The sequence below is a fragment of the Dufourea novaeangliae genome, unplaced genomic scaffold (assembly GCF_001272555.1).
Source record: "Dufourea novaeangliae isolate 0120121106 unplaced genomic scaffold, ASM127255v1 scaffold60, whole genome shotgun sequence".
In the NCBI taxonomy this organism is placed as follows: Eukaryota; Metazoa; Arthropoda; class Insecta; order Hymenoptera; family Halictidae; genus Dufourea; species Dufourea novaeangliae.
This window is the reverse complement of record NW_015373935.1, coordinates 312,528-332,535: the sequence shown is the minus strand read 5'-3', so window position 1 is coordinate 332,535 and position 20,008 is coordinate 312,528. Positions and strand designations below refer to the sequence as shown.

The following is a 20,008-nucleotide window of genomic DNA, read 5'->3' as shown; positions in this document are numbered from 1 at the left end:
AAATGGCCGATGATGACAATTTCGCGGTGTGTCGAAATGCCCGCGACAAGCCTTGCCTCGCAGAGCCGTTCGAACGACGAGTCCGTCGGACGGATCGTTATTGGCGACGCGTTGTTTCGAACAATATCGACTGGCGAGCCGCTAATTGGATCCCATTAAAACTTAAGTAACTTAATCTGACGTCGAGATGAGGGGGCGAGGGCCTGGGGAACTAAAATCGTGGCTTCGGCAGAGCCACGCTAATTAGTAACTGGGGTTTATATAGATCTGGAAGTTTATTACAATATTAAGCGCACCGATGAATAATCCATACCTCTGCCCGCTTGTTCGAATCCAGTGTTTCTGAGGACTTTGATAATCGTGGATTGGCGTAATGACGTTTTTACCGTCGAGGCGTTTTGAGAAGCTGTTTTGTCAGTTTGGGCGGAATTGTCCTCCGTTAGAATGTAGTTGATCAGTCGCCTGGTCGACATAATGGAATATAAATTACTCATCTTTATTTTGGTATTGCCTTGACTTTCGATAGTTTATCCAGTCACTCGTTTGTTCGTTTGTATTTTCATGTTCGTGTTGTTCACTTTCAGATCCATTGGCTACATTCCTAGCAATTATGTGATGGAGAAGGAGCTTCTGGGTCTTCAGAAATATGAGTAAGTATGCATTTGATTTTCTCTGTAAGGAACTATGTTTAGAGTTGCATGTACTGATTGAAGTCTGTCTCGAATTGCAGATGGTACGTGGGTGACATGTCCAGACAACGCGCAGAATCATTGCTCAAACAGGAAGACAAAGAAGGATGTTTTGTCGTTCGTAACTCTTCCACCAAAGGACTTTACACGCTTTCCCTGTACACTAAAGTGTATGTACTTTCGATCTTGGAATTGTTTTGCACCCTTGCTTCGAAGGGAAATATTAATGATACATTTCCATTACAGCCCACATCCTCACGTGAAACATTATCACATCAAGCAGAACACTAGGGGAGAATTTTATTTGTCCGAGAAGCATTGCTGTGGTTCTATACCAGACTTGGTGAATTATCACAGGCACAACAGCGGAGGATTGGCCAGCCGATTGAAAACCAGCCCTTGCGACCGCCCTGTACCACCAACTGCTGGCCTCAGTCATGGTTCGTAGTTTCCCAAGAATCGGATTTCTGAAAACATTCTCTTATGTTCTTGAAAAACCTAGATGCCTATTTGCAGATAAATGGGAGATCGATCCAGCCGAGCTACATCTGTTGGAGGAACTTGGCTCTGGACAATTTGGAGTTGTGCGAAGAGGAAAATGGCGTGGTTCCATAGACGTTGCCGTCAAGATGATGAAAGAGGGCACCATGTCCGAAGACGATTTCATAGAGGAAGCTAAAGTGATGACGTAAGTCGACAGTTGCAAGATGACAGAATTAGACAATCCCTCGAGAAAATTTCTCCAGATAAACATTCAATTGTTTCCATCCCCCAGGAAACTTCAACACCAGAACTTGGTCCAGTTGTATGGTGTTTGCAGTAAAGATAGACCAATATACATTGTCACCGAGTACATGCGACATGGATCTCTTCTTAACTACCTCCGTCGTCACGAAACAACATTGGGAGCAAACGTTGGTCTTCTGTTGGATATGTGCATACAGGTGGAGTTATTATTTTGAGTTCAATGATTTATGAATACCATTTATTTGTAACTAATTCCCTGTACTTCTGATTACAGGTTTGCAAAGGAATGGCTTATTTAGAGAGGCACAATTATATTCATAGAGACCTTGCTGCACGCAACTGTTTAGTGGGCTCAGAAAATGTAGTAAAAGTTGCTGACTTTGGATTAGCAAGGTGAGAATTTGCCACCTCATACATTATCTGTATAGCAGATATTTTAATTAATTGTTTCTAGGTATGTGCTCGACGATCAGTACACCAGCAGTGGAGGTACTAAGTTTCCAATTAAATGGGCACCGCCGGAAGTCTTGAACTACACTCTGTTCAGTTCGAAATCAGATGTCTGGGCATACGGAGTACTTATGTGGGAAGTATTTACTTGCGGAAAAATGCCTTACGGACGCCTAAAGAACACCGATGTGGTAGAAAGAGTTCAACGAGGAATCATACTAGAGAGACCCAAAGCCTGCTTTAAGGAAGTTTACGAGGTTTGTCTTCTAAAAGACTTCAGCTGATTTCATCGCAAGTCTGTTTACGGATCAGCTTGACTATTTGAACTATCTTTAGTCCAAGTCACTTTCAAACCATTTAAACACATGAAATTGTTCAAGCATATTTGAGTAATTAGACTACTCGGATTTTCAAATACTTCCAAATCAGTATATAGCTTCCTCGTTTAACGTACCAAATTTTTAGCTGACCAATTGAAAGTCTGTGATTAAAAATCAGTGATCCACAATAAGAGTATATATCAGTGTATCGTCAAATCTTTGACAGAGCTAGATTGCTAACTTCGCCATTCTTTTTAGGTAATGCGAAAATGCTGGGCCCACTGCCCCGAAGTACGACCATCCTTCCGCGTCCTGAAGGAACAGCTCATTAGCGTGTCTCAAGGTCTGCTCAATGATTGACTCAACCTTCTACGGTGTATGCGCCTATCGTCGCCTTCGAGCCGGTCAATACAGGCGGCAAAGTCTCCATCGCTCGAGCGATCGCCCTCGATACTACCATCCCCGAACTCTACGTCATCGTACAACTCGGCAACTTTGCCGTCGTCGCGCAAAAGCCGCTCGCCAGCCTCACTACCGCCCTCGGTCGATTTTCTACACCTGTCCTCATCCACCTGTAAATTGAAGAAAGAAGGGTCATCCTCACCGAGTACACCCGGCCACCAACCTAGTCAACCATCGTCAAGCTCGTCTAACGTCTGTGACATTTGCAGTTCCTACGGACACCCGTGGATTGAAATTTGCAAGGCGATACGAGCCACTAAAGGCAAATAATTTTCATGTGTGTGTGTGTGTGTCCCGAAAATACATACGTGTGTCGGTCCAAGGACCGTATCGCAGCTTACACGCCTGAAGAATCGATGCAATAAGAATTGATGCAATACAATTGTTCAACCCACAACGCCCACACTTTCCGACTCCTTTCACCCCTATCCGAATCTCGTTTACACATCATTAGATATACATATATATGTATATCTATACATATATATATATATGTACTTCAAACATTATTTTTCATCCATTGAACGTCGAACAAAGATTCGAGCGCGTGATATTCTTGCGTTTTCGCATAATTACATAGTTTCTCCCTTCCTCCCCCGGTATGATTTTCAGTCTCTTTATTCCATACAACGATATGGATGCATTTACGAATAGAACAGTAGTATTTATTGAGTGTCCTTGAATGGATATAAACTAGTAAGTTGTGACTCTTCCGTAGGAGCATATACTGGTCCTTTTGTTATTGACTTTTTAACGAAACACAATAACATTATTCTACGACGGAAAACATTATTTCTGCTTAACGAATGAATTTAATAAATGAATGTTTCACTTGTGTATTATATACTATGACAATTTAATAAAATAGAATAAAGAAAACGAGGGATTAGCGGAATTATTTATAGGTCTAGGCTACCCCGATAGTGAAATTCGTTACGATTAAGGAGAAGCTCAAATGATCCCTGTGATGCCGGCTGTTTCTTCTCGACACATGCTACTCCTAAATATTTGCTTTCCTTTGTTTTCGCTCTAAATTATCACGAATATATAGAAGTGAAATTATAATGGACTTAATTGTACGATGAAAAATTGAAACTACTTCCTCGCAAACACATCAGTATTCTTGTTCTCACTCGCACATTTGCACACTTTTGAGATGACATTGTTACATTGATTACAGGTAACACTTTAGACGTCACTATTATTCCCATAAATATTCGATTTATTTTAAATTTCTCTACTTGACTACCTACAAACAATTACGTCAATTAACGTTATTATTCCAACTACATTTCGCCTAGTTCTGTTTGGAAGTAATTGAAGTTTGGAGTTGGAGCGGCTTGTTACGAGTGTCACGTGCATGCGCGTTCATGATTCCAGATCGTCGCCCAACTGTAGATCACTCCTAACCTACTAGACTTTGACACAACATATAAATTTGCAAACTTAAAAGCAATTCCAATGTTTAATTCGAGTACGAGTGTAATTCATAACTTATAATAATCATTAATATCTCCCTCGAAGAAAACGTCATAATAAAATTGACGCGTGAAACTAGCATATGTGTACCATTTTACACTGTTTGATATCTACGAATACATTAGGATCTGAAATGTTAATAACTGTAAAGTAAATAAATGATAAGCATGCGATTTGTTATCGGTTTTACTAGTGTCAAATATTGCAGGTAATAATTGTAAAAAAAATTACGGTGTATCAAATAAACCATTCAAAGTAAATTTGATTGAGTTTTTACCTGTTTGCGATAAAATTTACTTCGTTAACATTTATTTTATGAAAATTGTAACATGTTTTTAAGTATTCCTTCGTTATAATTGATGTATATACATGTGTATTATTTATTCACAATGACTGATATAATAATATCTGATATAATGACATTAAGATAAAAATGAATTCTGTTCTTTTCTTTATTAACTTCTTACCCTGTTTTAAATATGTTTTTTCCAGAAGGCAGTTTGCAAGGCACTTTAGCGTCATGGCAAACCCATTAATTGCAGTGTGTCAAATGACATCGACAAATGATAAAGAAAAGAATTTACAAACTGTATGTGAACTTGCTAAAAAAGCTAAGTCAAGGTCAGCTTGTGTAAGTATAAAAGCAATCGAATGTTAATTATTCAACATTGCCCCTGATCATATAATTTTTTTAAATATTTCATAGATTGCATTTTTCCCTGAAGCATGTGATTATTTAGCAGATAATAAAAAAGATATAGTAGCTATGGCACAGCCATTGAATGGATCAACAGTAGCTTCTTACAAAGAAATTGCAAAAAATAATAACATCTGGCTCTCATTAGGTGGATTACACGAAGCAGTAAGCCATTTAAAAATACTTTCAAGTATACAGTACATTTCTTCCTTTTTTAATTGGTACTATTTTCAAATTCTACTTATAGTTACCTGACAATGAACAACATATAAGTAACACTCATATTATAATAAATAGTGATGGTGAAATTGTTGGAACTTATCGTAAAGCTCATTTGTTTGATATGGACAACAAGAATACTGGTGTTCGATTAATGGAATCAGATTATGTGTTACCAGGAAATGAAATCGTACCACCTGTGTCAACACCAGTTGGTAAATTAGGACTTAGTATTGTATCCTTTGTAAGCACAAATCATATTCCATTTTGGATGTAAAAAATTTTAAGTACTTGACCATAAAATTAGTGTTATGATATGCGTTTCCCTGAATTATCCCTTGCTTTGAGAAACATGGGAGCAGAAATTCTAACATACCCATCAGCATTCACATACCAAACTGGTGCTGCACATTGGGAAATAATATTACGCGCTCGGGCAATAGAGACGCAATGTTATGTTATAGCTGCAGCTCAAAGTGGTACACACAATAAGAAAAGAGTGAGCTGGGGTCATGCTGTGGTAAATAATTTTATAAATGTTGTATGTATGTTTTAAAATACTCTGTGTTATTACATGCATTAATTAGGAATTTTTATCAGATTATAGATCCCTGGGGAACAATAGTGGCACAGTGTAGTGATAAAACTGATATAGCCATAGCAGAAATAGATTTGGGTCTTATTCAACAAATTCGAGACAATATGCCGTGTGAAAATCATCGTAGAACAGATTTATATCCCAAAATAGGATCCCTAAAAGGTTCATTCTAGACGGTTTATAAAATATTTCTTATAGGATACTAGAAGCGGAATACAACTCAAATATTTGTTATTCATTTTTTTAAATATTTCATATAGATGTTTACAATTTATTGTAAACGTATTCATTTTTTTATACGAGCGAACGCTCGTGCTCAGTTTATACTATAAAAAGTAATTGAAAATGATAGTTTAATAGCTCTGAGATACATAAAATGTATTAAAGGTTTTAAAATACAGACATGTTACGTTTTTGTAACATACATGTATAAAACAAACATTTATTATAATATATCTTACTGTACATATTGTTTAATGATTCATGAATATTAAATATGAATACCTTTGTACCTTAGAAGTGTAGAATAATTGTAAAGAAGGTGCTACTCATACATATTGACAATTTTCGTACACAGTGAATAAAGTGATTAAAAAATTTCCAAGATGTAATTAAAAGTGTTCTAATGGAACGTGAAAGTGTTTTTTCAAGAAAATTATAAATAATATATTATCTTTTGTGCTAATTAAAATTATTAATTTATTTAGTATTTATTTAAAACTTCAGTTAGTTTCCAGAATGGCACATGAAATGTATTTTCTTTATTTGCTATCTGTAACACATAAATAATATACATCAAAAAATTATAATATAAAACAATCTATCATAATCAAAATTGACATACTTTCACTAGTATCTGTCCTTTGAGATCCTATAAGATCTGCTTCAACACCTTGTAATGCCCAATTATGTTCATATATTTCCAATGCTTCCCATTCTGACTTGAAAGCAGCTTTTGGATCTAGTGGCATAGACATTGCAGCCCCAGACACTGCATCCTGTTGAATTCTAAATGCATCTGCTGCGTTATTTTCCCCAAGAACAAGTGTGTAAATGGAACGTAATCCAAATACATTGAGGAAATACCAAGATGCAGATGAAACCCAAGCAGCATCAAGAGTAACTAATTCTATACCACGCTGCAACATTGGCTTGAAACGCAATGTTAATGGGAATGGCACTTTGGCTGAAATATAAGTATTATCATTGTACAGAAAACTAGCATTATACATTGAAATATTATAGAGTGCAAGAAATGTAAATAATCAATAGAGTTTAAAGTAGAGGTTACTTTATAGCCAAGCTATAACTCTTTAATGGTTAATAATCAATATACCTACTAGTAACAAAACCAGACAACATCCAATTAATCCACCCTCCTATGAGTACAGTTGGTAAAACGTTGGTTACATTTCCCTTTAACATGTCTATCATCATGTTGGGATCTGTCATTGGATTCTGTGATACAGGAGCACGTTTTTGTGTCTTGAAATACCCTGTCTCTTCATTATTGAAGAAATGCCTTCTACTGATAAATGCCATCTTTGGAATATACTGACCATTTTCTCTAAGTAATCTGGAGCGTATCATCACTTGACTAAAAAAATATTAAAGCAGCATTTAAGTCATGAGTAGTTTTAGTCGCTCAAAAATATCAAGTTCGACTTGTCACCTGTCCTGTACTTGATGAAGCTCAACTTTCTTCTGTGAGGCAAGTAATATCGAAACATAATGACGGATGATGCCTACGAGAAACGTTATCACTACGATTGGTAAGAACACCCAACCTCGAATGTTTGGATCCAAAAGCAACTCAGCCATGCCACTTTTCTCTGCTCTAAAACTTACGCGGAGGAAAGACGTGAATTGAGAAAATCAAACAGACTGAAGAACATTTTACAAAGGCAAGAAATTGTGCATGACGTTTCCGGTTCCCGGACTCGAGGAGCCCCCTGGAGGATATGACATAGTAATGATTCATACCTTGTCGATAATAAAGTGCATTCAATTCAACGCGATAAAACGGGTGCCCAAAGAGAATGGTGGCGCTATCTAAGGCCAACAAGATTGTATAAATCGCTTAATAGCTTGGGCATTTCAACGTAGATGGTACGGTAAGCCATTTCTGCATGGAATCACGTGCCATTAAATATCCCGACACAAGAGGGAGCTCCCATTTCGGCTGTTGAGTCCCGGGGTTATCGGAGTGGGGTGGACAACTATTTTGACCATCAGTGTATACGGTGTATACATTCACGTAACGCGATTCAGTTTCGCTGGCGCTATTACGGTGTGAGATTCGCGAAGTGTGCCTCCGAGCATCTCTCTCACGGTGAAAAGTGCGTCGCACGTAAGTGCGAGGCGTGATATGAAACAGTGAATCCGTTGCCGCGATACGAATGGACAGGCGAGGCTAGCCGCGCGTCATGGGATTGTGAAAGGAGTCGGGAGCGTGCATGAAGGCGGCAGGAAGTGGGAAAAAAAGGGCCAGGGATACAACGCTCACGCCCGGTTGTCACGACGCCATGTTTCCCCGAACTGGTCTACCGATGTCGAGTATCCCTTTGACGGTACTCTGCTTTTTCGTACTTATCGTCGCCGGCCTTGACGAATCCGGTAAGTCTTGCGAACACTCGAGCCGATCCGCCCGAAACGCAACCATATCCTCTTCCGTTGTTTCCCGTCGATGCCGTACGGACGATACCAACGAAACCCTATACATACTTAAGCGGGGGCAGGCACTGGGCATACGATATACCGCCTGTCATTTATCGTACTCGCGATACTACTCTCCCTTTGGTAAATTCTATTCATCCTGGATAAAAATCGTGGTGGCAGACTCATCGAGCTAAATGTTCGACGGGCAGGCGCGCGTGAATCCCGTCATGCAGCATTGATTAACAACAGAAGACGATATCTAATGTCACCGGTGTATCTCGATCGTTTAATAGCTTCAGCGGGTATTTAACAGATTCAGACGCTCAGAAGAGTAGTTCATGTATCTGCCATAAGTTCGAAAGATGAGGATGTAATTTTTGCAGCTACAACTAAATGACTGAGAAGTGTACAATATCGGTGAATTAGTTTCTTCGGAAACAATTCTTATAAGTACTTCTCAGTACATAAGATCGTCGTACTACGAACGCTGGGCTGAAAGTGTTAAGTCGTTTTATCTTCCGTACATCCTAGTCGCTTATCTGTCAGACGGTTACACGATCGTTGTTTATACTTCAATCTGATGGCACGTCGGTTGCCGGAAAATGTAGGATCAGTTTGCCGCGTGCATGTGTATGTACTGTACACACTGTTTTGTGTTATTGTGTTCGTTAGAATCTATATGAACAGATATGAGTACGTATTTGTTGACACTTTTACGATATTCGATTAATGAATTTTTCACCGTGAAAAATTTGCCGGTAGTTTGATTGCCGGTCAATCGATTTCCGTTTCGTTCGACCACTACGCAACACGTTTACACACGTTATTGGAAACGGAAATATCACGTTCATGTAAGAATTCTGATTTCTGACGTAAATTCGAGATTATATTCCATCGTGAGCATTCAATCAGGAAACTTGAGAATATAATGCATACTGACTGCGGTGTTTGTATATATAGGATGACTGATATAACTTGACGATTATAATGATATTTCTGATGTATTTGCTTCATTCTAATATTGTTCTGTGAAAACAAGAGCATCAGACACTGAGTAAATAATATTACAACATAGTACGTCTGAAGCAGGTGCTTATCGAAATATATACAATAAATGCACGATAAAAACTTTGTACTTGTTATTTATAAAACAATTAGATACCGGAAACTAGTTAATATACTACTAAATAATTCACATGTTATAGCATAAAATGAAAATTTCAAATGGCGTACTACATAATTTCAATTTGCTTGATGTTAAAATCTTGATAATTCAAGGTGACCTTCGAAATGTAGTATGTAAACAACGGAAAAAATATAATCTTAGTTCTACACATTTCTTTGCACAGAGAATAATTTATGAGTAATTTTAAATCATCAGATTAGGTTAGTAAATCAGAATAATCTAATCAATACTAATAGTCTAAAATTACAGACTATCCTAGTAGGAAGTCTACAAATTATTTTAATTTTATTACTTTTCTCGAGGTTCCTTTTTTAGTAATGCAAAATAAATCTATATTTGTATTATCTAGCACCAGAGTTAACTATTTTAGAAGATGAAAAATTTCTTAAACCTTTGTTAGGTTTTTTTTTTATCTAACACGTATAATATACACGTTCGTGTGTATTATAAAAGCGTAATACCTTTTTTATACTATTACAAAATTAAAGGTTTGACGATGAAGATATGAAATCAAGTTATATTGTTCACGGAAAATACGGTTTGTTTACATAAAGCTTATAAGGTGTAATTATCGATCTTACAGTGTAACGGTTTTAATTGACACCGAGAAAGAATGCCGATTTAAAGACCATAGAAAATGTGGCATTATTTAATGATAATAATTATTGGCCCTTTGTTTTTAAATATACAGTGTACGATATTTGATTCATGATCGTATACGATCGTATCATATAATGCAACACGTAATTTAAAGAAGACACTTAATATGAGAAAGTGTCACTGGCCATTGAGTCACCGATGCTATCGCGATAATAAACGTTATAAGCTCATTAAATAAAGCATTTATGAAGCATCATTCGTGCCTTGTATCAAAGGCAAAAAATTCCAGAATTGAAGTCAGACTCCTAATTCGGTGACTTCTATTACGAAATTTTCATTTTTAATTATGACAAATGTCTTTTTATTCACTTCGAATGTATTATTTTCCATTATCTTTGATTTCGTAATGAATTAAGTATGTGTAATGTAAAGTAGTATACAAATATATAATTTATAAGTAATACAAATGTTTACATGTCATTGAAAAAATTTAATTACGGTACGAATAATTCTTGTCAACTATTTTACTGTGCAATAATTTCAGACATTAAAATAAATAAGTTGTGAAACTCGAAAATTCTTTGTTTTTCGAAATAACGTTAGCAAGACAAAGTGAAGGAGTTTTCTACTTATTTGAACTGTAAAGACAAAACTTGGCCAATTTATGTGACTCCACTGCTACCATCATAATGAATTAACGAGCCAACTGCTTGCTTCGTTCACACTACTTGACAAAAACTTCTGTTCATACTGAGCATCTTGAAACATCCTCCAGTGAAAGCAATTTCCATGAACATTTTCATCTGTTCAGATCTACACCTGATTAAATATTAATATAATGTTAAAATTTATGACTTGTATCAGAGAAATGTTTGCAATGTAAATGTTTAATGTATGTATATATTGAGCGAGTTTTGTATGTTTCTATACAGGTGTAGAAAAAATAGAAATCACTGAACGAAAAAATGAAAATCCGTCAACTCTACTAATCACAGCATCACAAGATTTAGAAGGTATTGAGGCTGGTAGCACACCTTCTTTAATATGCAAACTTAGTGTACCGGGACATATATGGTGGACCAGTAATGGAAAGAATCTCACCACTATTAAGGATTATGATTCTGGAGGCCGTTTGGATATTAAGCAAGCTAGCAGAAATGATACAGGAGACTATAAATGTATGGCACAAACTACAGATGGAGAAGTATTGGAAAAAGATGTTCATATCAGAGTCATTGGTATATATCAATTTCAGTGGTTACAAGTATACAGGCAGATGGAAAAGTATTTGAACACTAAGATTTTTTTAAATGAGGTGTATGCAGAAGTAATGACCCCTTGTCCATCAGAAATCTTTATTAATATTGAATAATTGCTAAAGCATTTGTTACTTGAAATATTTTGCCCCATTTCCATTATTTTTAACTACATTTGTGGCAACAGTTGAATTCTTTGTCAACAAAATACAATAAAACCACAGTGTGAACTTCAATATGCTGACCATTACATTTGCATACAGCTAATACTAAATGTACTAAACAGAGTTGTTTAGAAGCTTACTATGATTGAAAGTAGTAATAGAAATTTATATGGCATACTTAAACATGTATAAAATTACATCAACAAAGTGGATGTGTGTGCAAATACTTTGTTTACCTATTGATGCTGTACTTTTATAACATTTAACTTTTGTTATTTACTTCTTTAGCAAGCATCTATTTCTATTTCAGAACCAGGTCGAATAACACCTGAAGATGACATTAGAGCCAAAGTAATAGAATCAGCTAACTTAACTTGTCATATGCACGGTTATCCATTATCCCATTTCACATGGGTGAAGGGGAACGATTCGGAAAGTACTGAACATTTAGCCGAATTTGCCAGTATCACACAAATAAATGACACCTACATCATATTGATCTTACAATTTCCAAGTTTAACACGTAAAGATAATGGAACGTATATTTGTAAAGCACGTGACTATAATGGTGAAATCAGTGCGTATAGACACCTTTTCGCAATTGACGTTCCAAAAGTAAGCATTGATTTCATGAAAGCTGTTGGCGCTGGGAGTATATTTTTGAATTGGACTGTGAACGATGGCAACGAGCCGATTAAAAAGTATTTTATCCAGCACATGAAAAATGGAACCGACCAGTATCATTATTACGCTGAACAAATTGGGGGTGGTAATTCGAGTTACGTTTTGAAAGGATTTGAAAGCGGTACAGCGTATCAATTTGGAATCATTGCAACAAATGTTGTGGGAACATCCCGAGTGAGGTTCGATCCACGTTGGATCACCACTCTTAAAAAAGGTATGGGTTAACGTATTATTTTCGTCGTACTCACTTTAACTTAATCTTATGGATTACTTTATTAAAATCTGTTGTAGATCCTATATTTGTGCCAAAGGTGTCCGTGAATGGCGTCACAGAAAATTCAATCACGATAGGCTGGACGGTACCACCGCCAGATTTAAAGGAACATGTTCATTATTACAATTTAATGGCTACGCATGAAGAACAAAAAAGAGAAGCAGTATACCCTGCGCAACCGTTCACAGTATACGCATTCGTTGATCTTGATCCCGCAACCACATACAAATTTAAAATCGCTGCGTGCAGCGAATACACAAAAGAATGCGGAAATTGGAGCGTCGAAGTGAATGGCACTACTCTCGATGGAGGTAAATCAGCAAACAAATTTAGTGGTGCCTGCGTGGCCTCGAATAAAAAAACCTTAAAGTAGAAACAAAATTGAGACTGATTGTTAAATATCAATTTCAGTGGCTAGTTCTCCTCAGAACCTATCTGTCAACTGTAAGTTCGATAACATAAGTAGTTCCAGTTCCATATCCATCACATGGGTTCATCCAGAAAAACCGAATGGTGTGATTACTCGTTACGATATAAGATTGACGGGCGTCGCCAAATTCAAAAACGGTATGGGTCGTTTGGATGAAGATAGTTGGGGCCCACACATATTGAGCGTTGACCAACGGAACGGTACACATTTCGACAAAATACCACCCAACACGAATTATACGGTACATATATCTGTGTAAAGCCTATCTAAAAATTAAGAGTTCTTTACAACGTATTGTAAACGATAATATTTTGTCGAAAGGTTCGCGTACACGGTGTAACAAGGATTCGGACAATAGGGAAAGACGCTGTTGGTAATTGTACTACACCGGTTACGATTCCAGATAGGGATAGTATGAATATGCGATCATGGCGAAAAATTGAGAATCAGGGTAAACAGCTGTTTAAGCTGTACCTTCCGCGTATTACCGAAAGAAATGGTCCCATATGTTGTTATCGAGTTTATCTGGTCAAACTGGCACCTCAGAAAAGTGTCACTGATTTACCACCGCCCGAGGAAATCGATATAGTTTCATACAAGGATGCTCACAACTCACCTTCCGGTGGTGCTTACGTTGCCGAGACGTTCGATAGCGATCGATTAATATCCGAGATCTTTCTTGGTGATGGTGAATCGTCCAATGGCAGCTCCATGTGTGACAAGTGTATTAGAATTCGACCAAAACCTACTCAACCATTATTACGTGTTGTTCCCGAAATTCAAACAACTATGGCACCACTGAATACAACGCCTGCAATGACCACAAATCCTGCAACAACAACTACTACTACTACCACCACCACCACCACAACTGCTCCTCCTCCTACTACTGCTACAGCAAGTACTACTACTGTTGCTCCAACAACTACCGTCGTCACGACTCAGAACATAGAGACGACCGTTCCAAATCTAGTGAACGATAATAACACCGAAAATATAGCTAGAAAGAAAAGAGACAATTTGGTCACTCAAGGAACTCCGGTAGCACAACCTTTTTCTTCACAGGATGGTTTTCTGGATGAAGAATCGAATTATACTGGGTTCATTGAAATTATCGGTATGATGGATATTTATAATTCTTAACATATACAAAATTTATAAAACGTTTTACTCATGCGAATCAAATTGATTTGTAGTGTTTGGGAACCAAGAGAATCAATTTCTGCCAGCCTACAGTAATTACTTACCTCCGCTTTATGGGGGGTTAGATCCGAGAGCTGCGGTGTCATCGGACGTGAATAGCCTCAGTGTGATTTTACAAATATCTCTTGCGCTTATATTAATTATCATCATCCTTCTCGTCGCGCTTTGTATATTGCATAGATATACAAAGCGTGCGGAGCAGCGAGGCGAAGAGATTATCACCCTGAGAAATAGCTTCAGGTAAACGAGTGTTAAATAAGTATTATGATGTTTGGGTATATAAGATTATCTATGCAATAAGTGCCATTTTTGGCAGGCATCTGTGTAGGAGTCTCAGGGGAAGACATCAGCTCGTAGCAGCAAGTCCGCCGGATATGCCTCCTATTCCCAAGACCGAACTTCTTCAGTCGTATCTCGAACGGCACCGTGACTCTGATTACGGCTTTCAACACGAATTCGAATTACTGCCGGACAGATTCACTGACCGCACCACCAGAGCTTCAGAGGCACGCGAGAATCTGTACAAAAATCGTTATCCGGATATAAAATGTTACGACCAAACCAGGGTTCGTCTGGCACAGATGGATGGTATTTGTGGATCCGATTACATAAATGCTAACTTCGTTCTCGGTTACAAAGAACGGAAGAAGTTCATATGCGCTCAAGGTCCAATGGAGAATACCGTCTGCGATTACTGGAGAATGATCTGGGAACAACATCTTGAGATGATACTGATGTTAACGAATCTCGAGGAATACTCGAAAACAAAATGCGCGAAATATTGGCCGGATAAAGGGGAAACGAAGAACTTTGGAGACATCACTGTCGAGCACATTCGAGAGAGGGCCTACTCTGATTACGTTGTTCGTGAATTAAAAATGACACGATTGGGTGAACGAGATGCCCGTACGATCGTTCAGTATCATTTCCTAGTCTGGAAAGATTTTATGGCGCCGGAACATCCTCACGCTATATTAAGGTTCATAAAGAGGGTGAACGAAGCTTATTCACTGGAAAAGGGGCCAATATTGGTACACTGTAGCGCGGGTGTTGGGCGAACCGGTACACTTGTCGCGTTGGACTCATTGCTGCAACAATTGACAGAGGAGGGTCATGTGTCGATCTTCAACACGGTGTGTGATCTACGTCACCAGAGGAATTTCTTAGTGCAATCGCTGAAACAATATATTTTCATTTACCGCTCTTTAATGGAAATGGCCCAATACGGGGACACTGAGATCCCGGGTTCGCAATTCAAAGCTATGATGACAAAATTGCGACAACGAGATAACGGCAAAGGAAAGTGTAGAATGGAGGAAGAGTACGATGTAAGTAAAAGTCCGGGAATTTTTTAGTCAATACGTTTCGCGCCTAGGTCTTTTCACGTGACTTTCCGTTCATCGGTACATACCAGAGAAGGGCAAATTCATTATCTAGATAAAAAGTTTCGAATAACGAATAAAAGATGAAAAAAATATTTCGTCATTTTTACTATTCGAATAAAATTGTGCCCATCTCTAGTACATACTATACATTTTTTTATACTGTACATCATATGGGGTTTGTCGTGGGTCACCGACCGCCTACTTGGCACAGAACGTGTTAATATGTATACGACCAAAATATTTTTTCCAATGGATACGCTGTGAATGATACCACCTTGTGTTTTTAGAAAATCAATTCGGTATTGGAAGATAGAAAGTCATTCTCTGTGGGCGGAGGAGAAGAAAACAAGAGCAAGAATAGAAGCGAGTTAATAATACCGTACGACAGAAACCGGGTGATTCTGACGCCTGTCCCTGGCAGAGAGCACTCGACGTATATAAACGCTTCGTTCATTGAGGGCTACGATAATTCCGAATCGTTTGTTATCACTCAGGATCCGCTGGACACCACTATCGCAGATTTCTGGCGCATGATTTCGGAACAATGCATTTCCACGATAGTAATGCTGTCTGATGTAAGCGGAATTTTGAATCATTTTTAACGATAGCTACTCGTAGTCCATTAATTTTATTAATTCCTTTCGGTTCTCTTGTTGCGTAGGCACAGTACATGGCACGCAACTCGCGTATTATCTAAACTGTTAGTTTCATAACATAGATTCTAGCGTTTGCATATCGTTAAGATATAGATACATGTAGGGTATATGATAGGAATAGTCGGGCGAGAAATATTTTTGTGTCTCCGACTTTAGGTGATGACAGCGTAAATAAATGCATTGCATAAGAAGATATGTGTGAAATTAAATTACGCTCTCTTCAATGTAGTGACTCGTTTAAGTAAAATTCTATTGATCGAATTAATATTGTTTACAGTTGAACGAAGGTCCGCGAAAATGTCCACGGTATTGGCCCGACGACGAGGCTTCCTACGACCATATAAGAGTCAGATACATTCAGAGTGAGAGTTGTCCATATTACACTCGTCGTGAGTTCTGCGTTTCCAATACGAAAACCGATGAAAACGTGGTCGTTACGCAATACCAATACCACGGTTGGCCGACAGTCGAGGGAGAAGTACCTGAAGTTACTCGCGGTCTCATTGAGCTGGTGAACCAAACGCTTACGAACGACACAGAATCGAGCGGGTCGCTGGTCGTGCACTGCAATTATGGATCTGACAGGAGTTCGATGTTCGTTGCTCTTAGCATACTGGTACAACAGCTACGGACTGAAAGACGCGTGGACATTTTCACAACGACGAAGAAGCTGCGCTCTCAGAGACACGGCATGATCAGCACTTTTGTAAGTACCTTTTATCATGAGAAATATAAAAGTCGTGTAGTTTACAAGTCAAACAAATTCTTTTTCATAATTCGATAAAAAACTTAAACTTTAATCAAACATTTTTAGTTATCACATTGAAGATCTTTACTTTGAACATTCATTATTGATCCCGTGTTTTGATCTGCTACAGGAGGCGTTACATTATGTGTGAAAATATTGTCGGTAATCTTTTCATCTGAAACTCGATTTATTGTTCCAGGCACAGTACGAATTTCTACATCGTGCTGTCGTGAATTATTCAGATCTGCATAATTTGGCTGACGACGAACCAGCGTCTTAATACTACAAAACGTAATATCGGAAGACCTTAGGTTATGTTCGATAAATGTGTGCGCAGAAACATTTCACGTACAAAAAAGTGTCTGGAAACGTATGAATGCTCAAGAGAACGTATATTGGGCCAACCAAAGAAATCGCTAATGTATTGGTGAAAATATGATTAGAACATCCTTCGAGCCAGACTGACACATACACGTGTGCATAAGAGACTGTAAACTGTTGGAACTTGAATGGCTTATGCACAGTGTATCTTAACCCATGTGTACTAAAGACATTCGTACGACACGGAATGAGCAGTAAATACCGCTGATTTTCAAGCTCGTAGGATTAAACTGAATGCACAACTGGTTCGATGACTAAATTAACCAAACGTTTGGTTAATTGTTCCAAAGTGCGGTACAGTGATGACCCTCGTGATACTATTCTCTCGACAGCTATTGTGAAGCTATTCGAATGACTCGTTTTTATCATTAATACCGAGAAAGAAACACGGAACTGTGTGTTAAAATTCTTGTGATTGAAATGGAACATTGGAGAAAAGCACTGACACAGTAGAGAAAGTGCTTTTCTTTTTAAATTAACAAGCATGGCTATTTGATGGACTAGTGAAAAGATGAAACATATTTGTAAGACGTACGAATAATCTGACTAGTGGACCATATAGCTTTACCGATCTAACATTCAGTCGTGTATTAATTCATATTGTAATTGGTACGCAATATTGAGATTTGATCTGGAAATGCAAAATTGCATTGTACCAGCGAAATTATAATCCATAAAAGTCGACAAACTTTTATGTATTATATTGAAATTATCTTTCTGTTTGGCACTACACATCGTGTGTGTCCTTTTTTCACACGATCGAATACGACCGGTAAAGCTCAATATGGGTTTAAGGCTGAATTGAAACTCCCCTTGTATTCTTCCAAACATTTGTACCAACACGCGTTGTTGTTCTATCGTTCGATGACAAGGAGAGATCAAACTCTACTATGATCTATCTTATATTACGATATACGCTAACGATATCACGCACCCATGTGTGTAAGTTTATCTGTAAGATACAGTGTCATATACAAGCGTGTACACGTGACTGCGCTAAGTTTTCTTGTAAGAGGAAGACTGAAATTCTTATTCATTTTCGAAATGCACGATGAAACAAAGAGGCCTGAAACCCTGGTTCATACGGCATCCAAAATTTTGTGAATCGCGACACACGCGAGTATCATTTCTTTTTTTTTTTTTTACTTTTTCATACCACAAGAAATCTAAACGGGTCTGCCTGCGTATGTACGGTATGCCCGTAAATATGCTTTGTGAAGTCACTGATGAAACGTTACGCATAATTGGAGGGCTTACGCAGCATAATACGAAATAGGTTTTTACTTGGGGTGACTGAGAGAAACGGGCAGTTCTTATTTCCTAATTATGGGAAACAGAAGAAACAGAGGTTACATTGTTCCGGAAAACGAACAGAGTTTTCAGTTGCTGTTAGTATTTTATATGGCAGTAGATAATGCTAAAATGGAAAAGATAAAAATATGTCGATGAGATTAATGTGAATAAGGAAAGAAAAAAACCGAACTCTTTAGAGAATGAAAATTCCGGAATTGTCAGTACATACATTATATTCCTTCGCACGCTCGTTCATTTCTAGTCAAGCGATTTTAACTCCGGCACGTGCGCTGCTAAGCCATTCACTTATGGCAGGGGACAATCATATTATAAATATCTTTCTTCTATTTTTTTTTTCTTTTTTTAAATCGGTCGACAAACGTTTTTTCTTTCCTTTACTTTTCTTTTGTCATTTTCAGTCATTTCAGTTTCCATTCCATTCCGTACTAATAATGCACGTTCCCTACTCGATGTACATGTGTGTATAATCGGCTCATTACTCGAGAATCAATTTAGTTGCTAGTTCGCGCTTTGATTATGTTGTAATTGATAGAAAGTTTAAGGGACATATTATTCTCCGTCTGTAATTATATCGTTACTATTCACCTGTCGCTGTTGCTTACGTATTAATGAACGATAACAACAATATTTGTTTTTTTTTTTATACTCATGACACACTTGTTACAGGTATAAGTGTTCTGTGAAGGTACAAAATGCCTACGAATTTCCGCTTGCTTCGGTTCTGGTACGTAACTGCCATGGATTAGAATTCAGAGATATGATTCTATTGGTTACGATAGTATGACACAATCAAAGGGCCGTTCTATACAAAAAATTTGATACTGAAACAGATTCCATTCTACTTGCGTTTAGATTTTGATAATTGTACATAGATATTTATATGAGTATATTTCAGTAGAATTTTGTGATAACACACTGCTTTCTAACGTCATGACGTTATTCTTTTTTTCAATGTATTCAGAAAATCAAATACTATGTATCAGTTTTTTAACACAAATATTTTTATCACGGTAGAAAGATTTAAACATTTTGTACGATGACTCAGAAAGAAGTTATGTATACTAAATTAACGCGCACAACATACATGCATAGGTCCAACAAACTATTTGATATTGCCAAAAGTACAGTCATATTATTATATATGGAAGACGTTAAAGTGTTTCTATTCGTGTAATCTCATGAACTTTTTCTACATTTTTTGAAACGGAATTTACAAGCACAGCGCCTCACTTATAACTGAATCTAACTATTTTAATTTATATTGTTACGTTACTACCAGTGAGAAAAATAAGTGATGTTTAAGTACAGAACAATAACTGTTATTTATAGAATCTGCGATTTTATTATTTAGTAAGAATTACGTGCAGAACGAGTAATTATCTTGAAGTTGTCTCACACGAAGCTGAAA

At 37.5% G+C, this 20,008-nt stretch overlaps 4 protein-coding genes across 7 annotated transcripts in view; 3 read left to right on the top strand and 1 right to left on the bottom strand.

Annotated features, from left to right (window-relative positions):
* LOC107185341 (tyrosine-protein kinase Btk29A) overlaps nt 1-3,425 on the top strand; it is a 186,048-nt gene extending 182,623 nt beyond the window's left edge. For all 3 annotated transcript variants that reach the window (XM_015573006.1, XM_015573004.1, XM_015573005.1), the window contains 8 exons: nt 585-650; nt 731-859; nt 936-1,129; nt 1,206-1,377; nt 1,465-1,633; nt 1,711-1,829; nt 1,891-2,143; nt 2,465-3,425. In XM_015573006.1, coding sequence (XP_015428492.1) covers nt 585-650; nt 731-859; nt 936-1,129; nt 1,206-1,377; nt 1,465-1,633; nt 1,711-1,829; nt 1,891-2,143; nt 2,465-2,566 — 1,204 coding nt within the window. In that variant the 3' untranslated portion in view covers nt 2,567-3,425. The remainder of the gene's footprint in view (nt 1-584; nt 651-730; nt 860-935; nt 1,130-1,205; nt 1,378-1,464; nt 1,634-1,710; nt 1,830-1,890; nt 2,144-2,464) is intronic.
* A 917-nt stretch (nt 3,426-4,342) lies between these two features.
* Nucleotides 4,343-5,865, top strand: LOC107185332 (nitrilase homolog 1). The gene is made up of 6 exons (XM_015572994.1): nt 4,343-4,355; nt 4,640-4,778; nt 4,854-5,041; nt 5,118-5,298; nt 5,371-5,583; nt 5,664-5,865. Exons 2-6 carry the CDS (start codon nt 4,668-4,670, stop codon nt 5,832-5,834), a joined length of 864 nt encoding a protein of 287 aa, XP_015428480.1. The 5' UTR covers nt 4,343-4,355; nt 4,640-4,667; the 3' UTR covers nt 5,835-5,865.
* Nucleotides 5,866-6,343: 478 nt separating this feature from the next.
* Nucleotides 6,344-7,530, bottom strand: LOC107185314 (ER membrane protein complex subunit 3). The gene is made up of 4 exons (XM_015572973.1): nt 7,334-7,530; nt 7,002-7,258; nt 6,506-6,847; nt 6,344-6,433 (listed from the first exon to the last, which is right to left on the bottom strand). The coding sequence occupies exons 1-4, from the start codon at nt 7,480-7,482 to the stop codon at nt 6,423-6,425; spliced, it is 759 nt and encodes a 252-aa protein (XP_015428459.1). The 5' UTR covers nt 7,483-7,530; the 3' UTR covers nt 6,344-6,422.
* Nucleotides 7,531-7,929: 399 nt separating this feature from the next.
* LOC107185293 (tyrosine-protein phosphatase 69D) lies at nt 7,930-17,589 on the top strand. 2 transcript variants are annotated; one of them, XM_015572951.1, is made up of 11 exons: nt 7,930-8,277; nt 11,038-11,343; nt 11,836-12,423; nt 12,501-12,794; nt 12,895-13,154; nt 13,235-14,030; nt 14,110-14,356; nt 14,445-15,444; nt 15,789-16,076; nt 16,435-16,863; nt 17,105-17,589. In XM_015572951.1, exons 1-11 carry the CDS (start codon nt 8,118-8,120, stop codon nt 17,183-17,185), a joined length of 4,449 nt encoding a protein of 1,482 aa, XP_015428437.1. In that variant the 5' UTR covers nt 7,930-8,117; the 3' UTR covers nt 17,186-17,589. The 2 variants fall into 2 exon arrangements, with proteins under 2 accessions (XP_015428437.1, XP_015428436.1); XM_015572950.1 differs by having other exon boundaries at nt 14,433-15,444.
* The last annotated feature ends 2,419 nt before the right edge of the window (nt 17,590-20,008 follow it).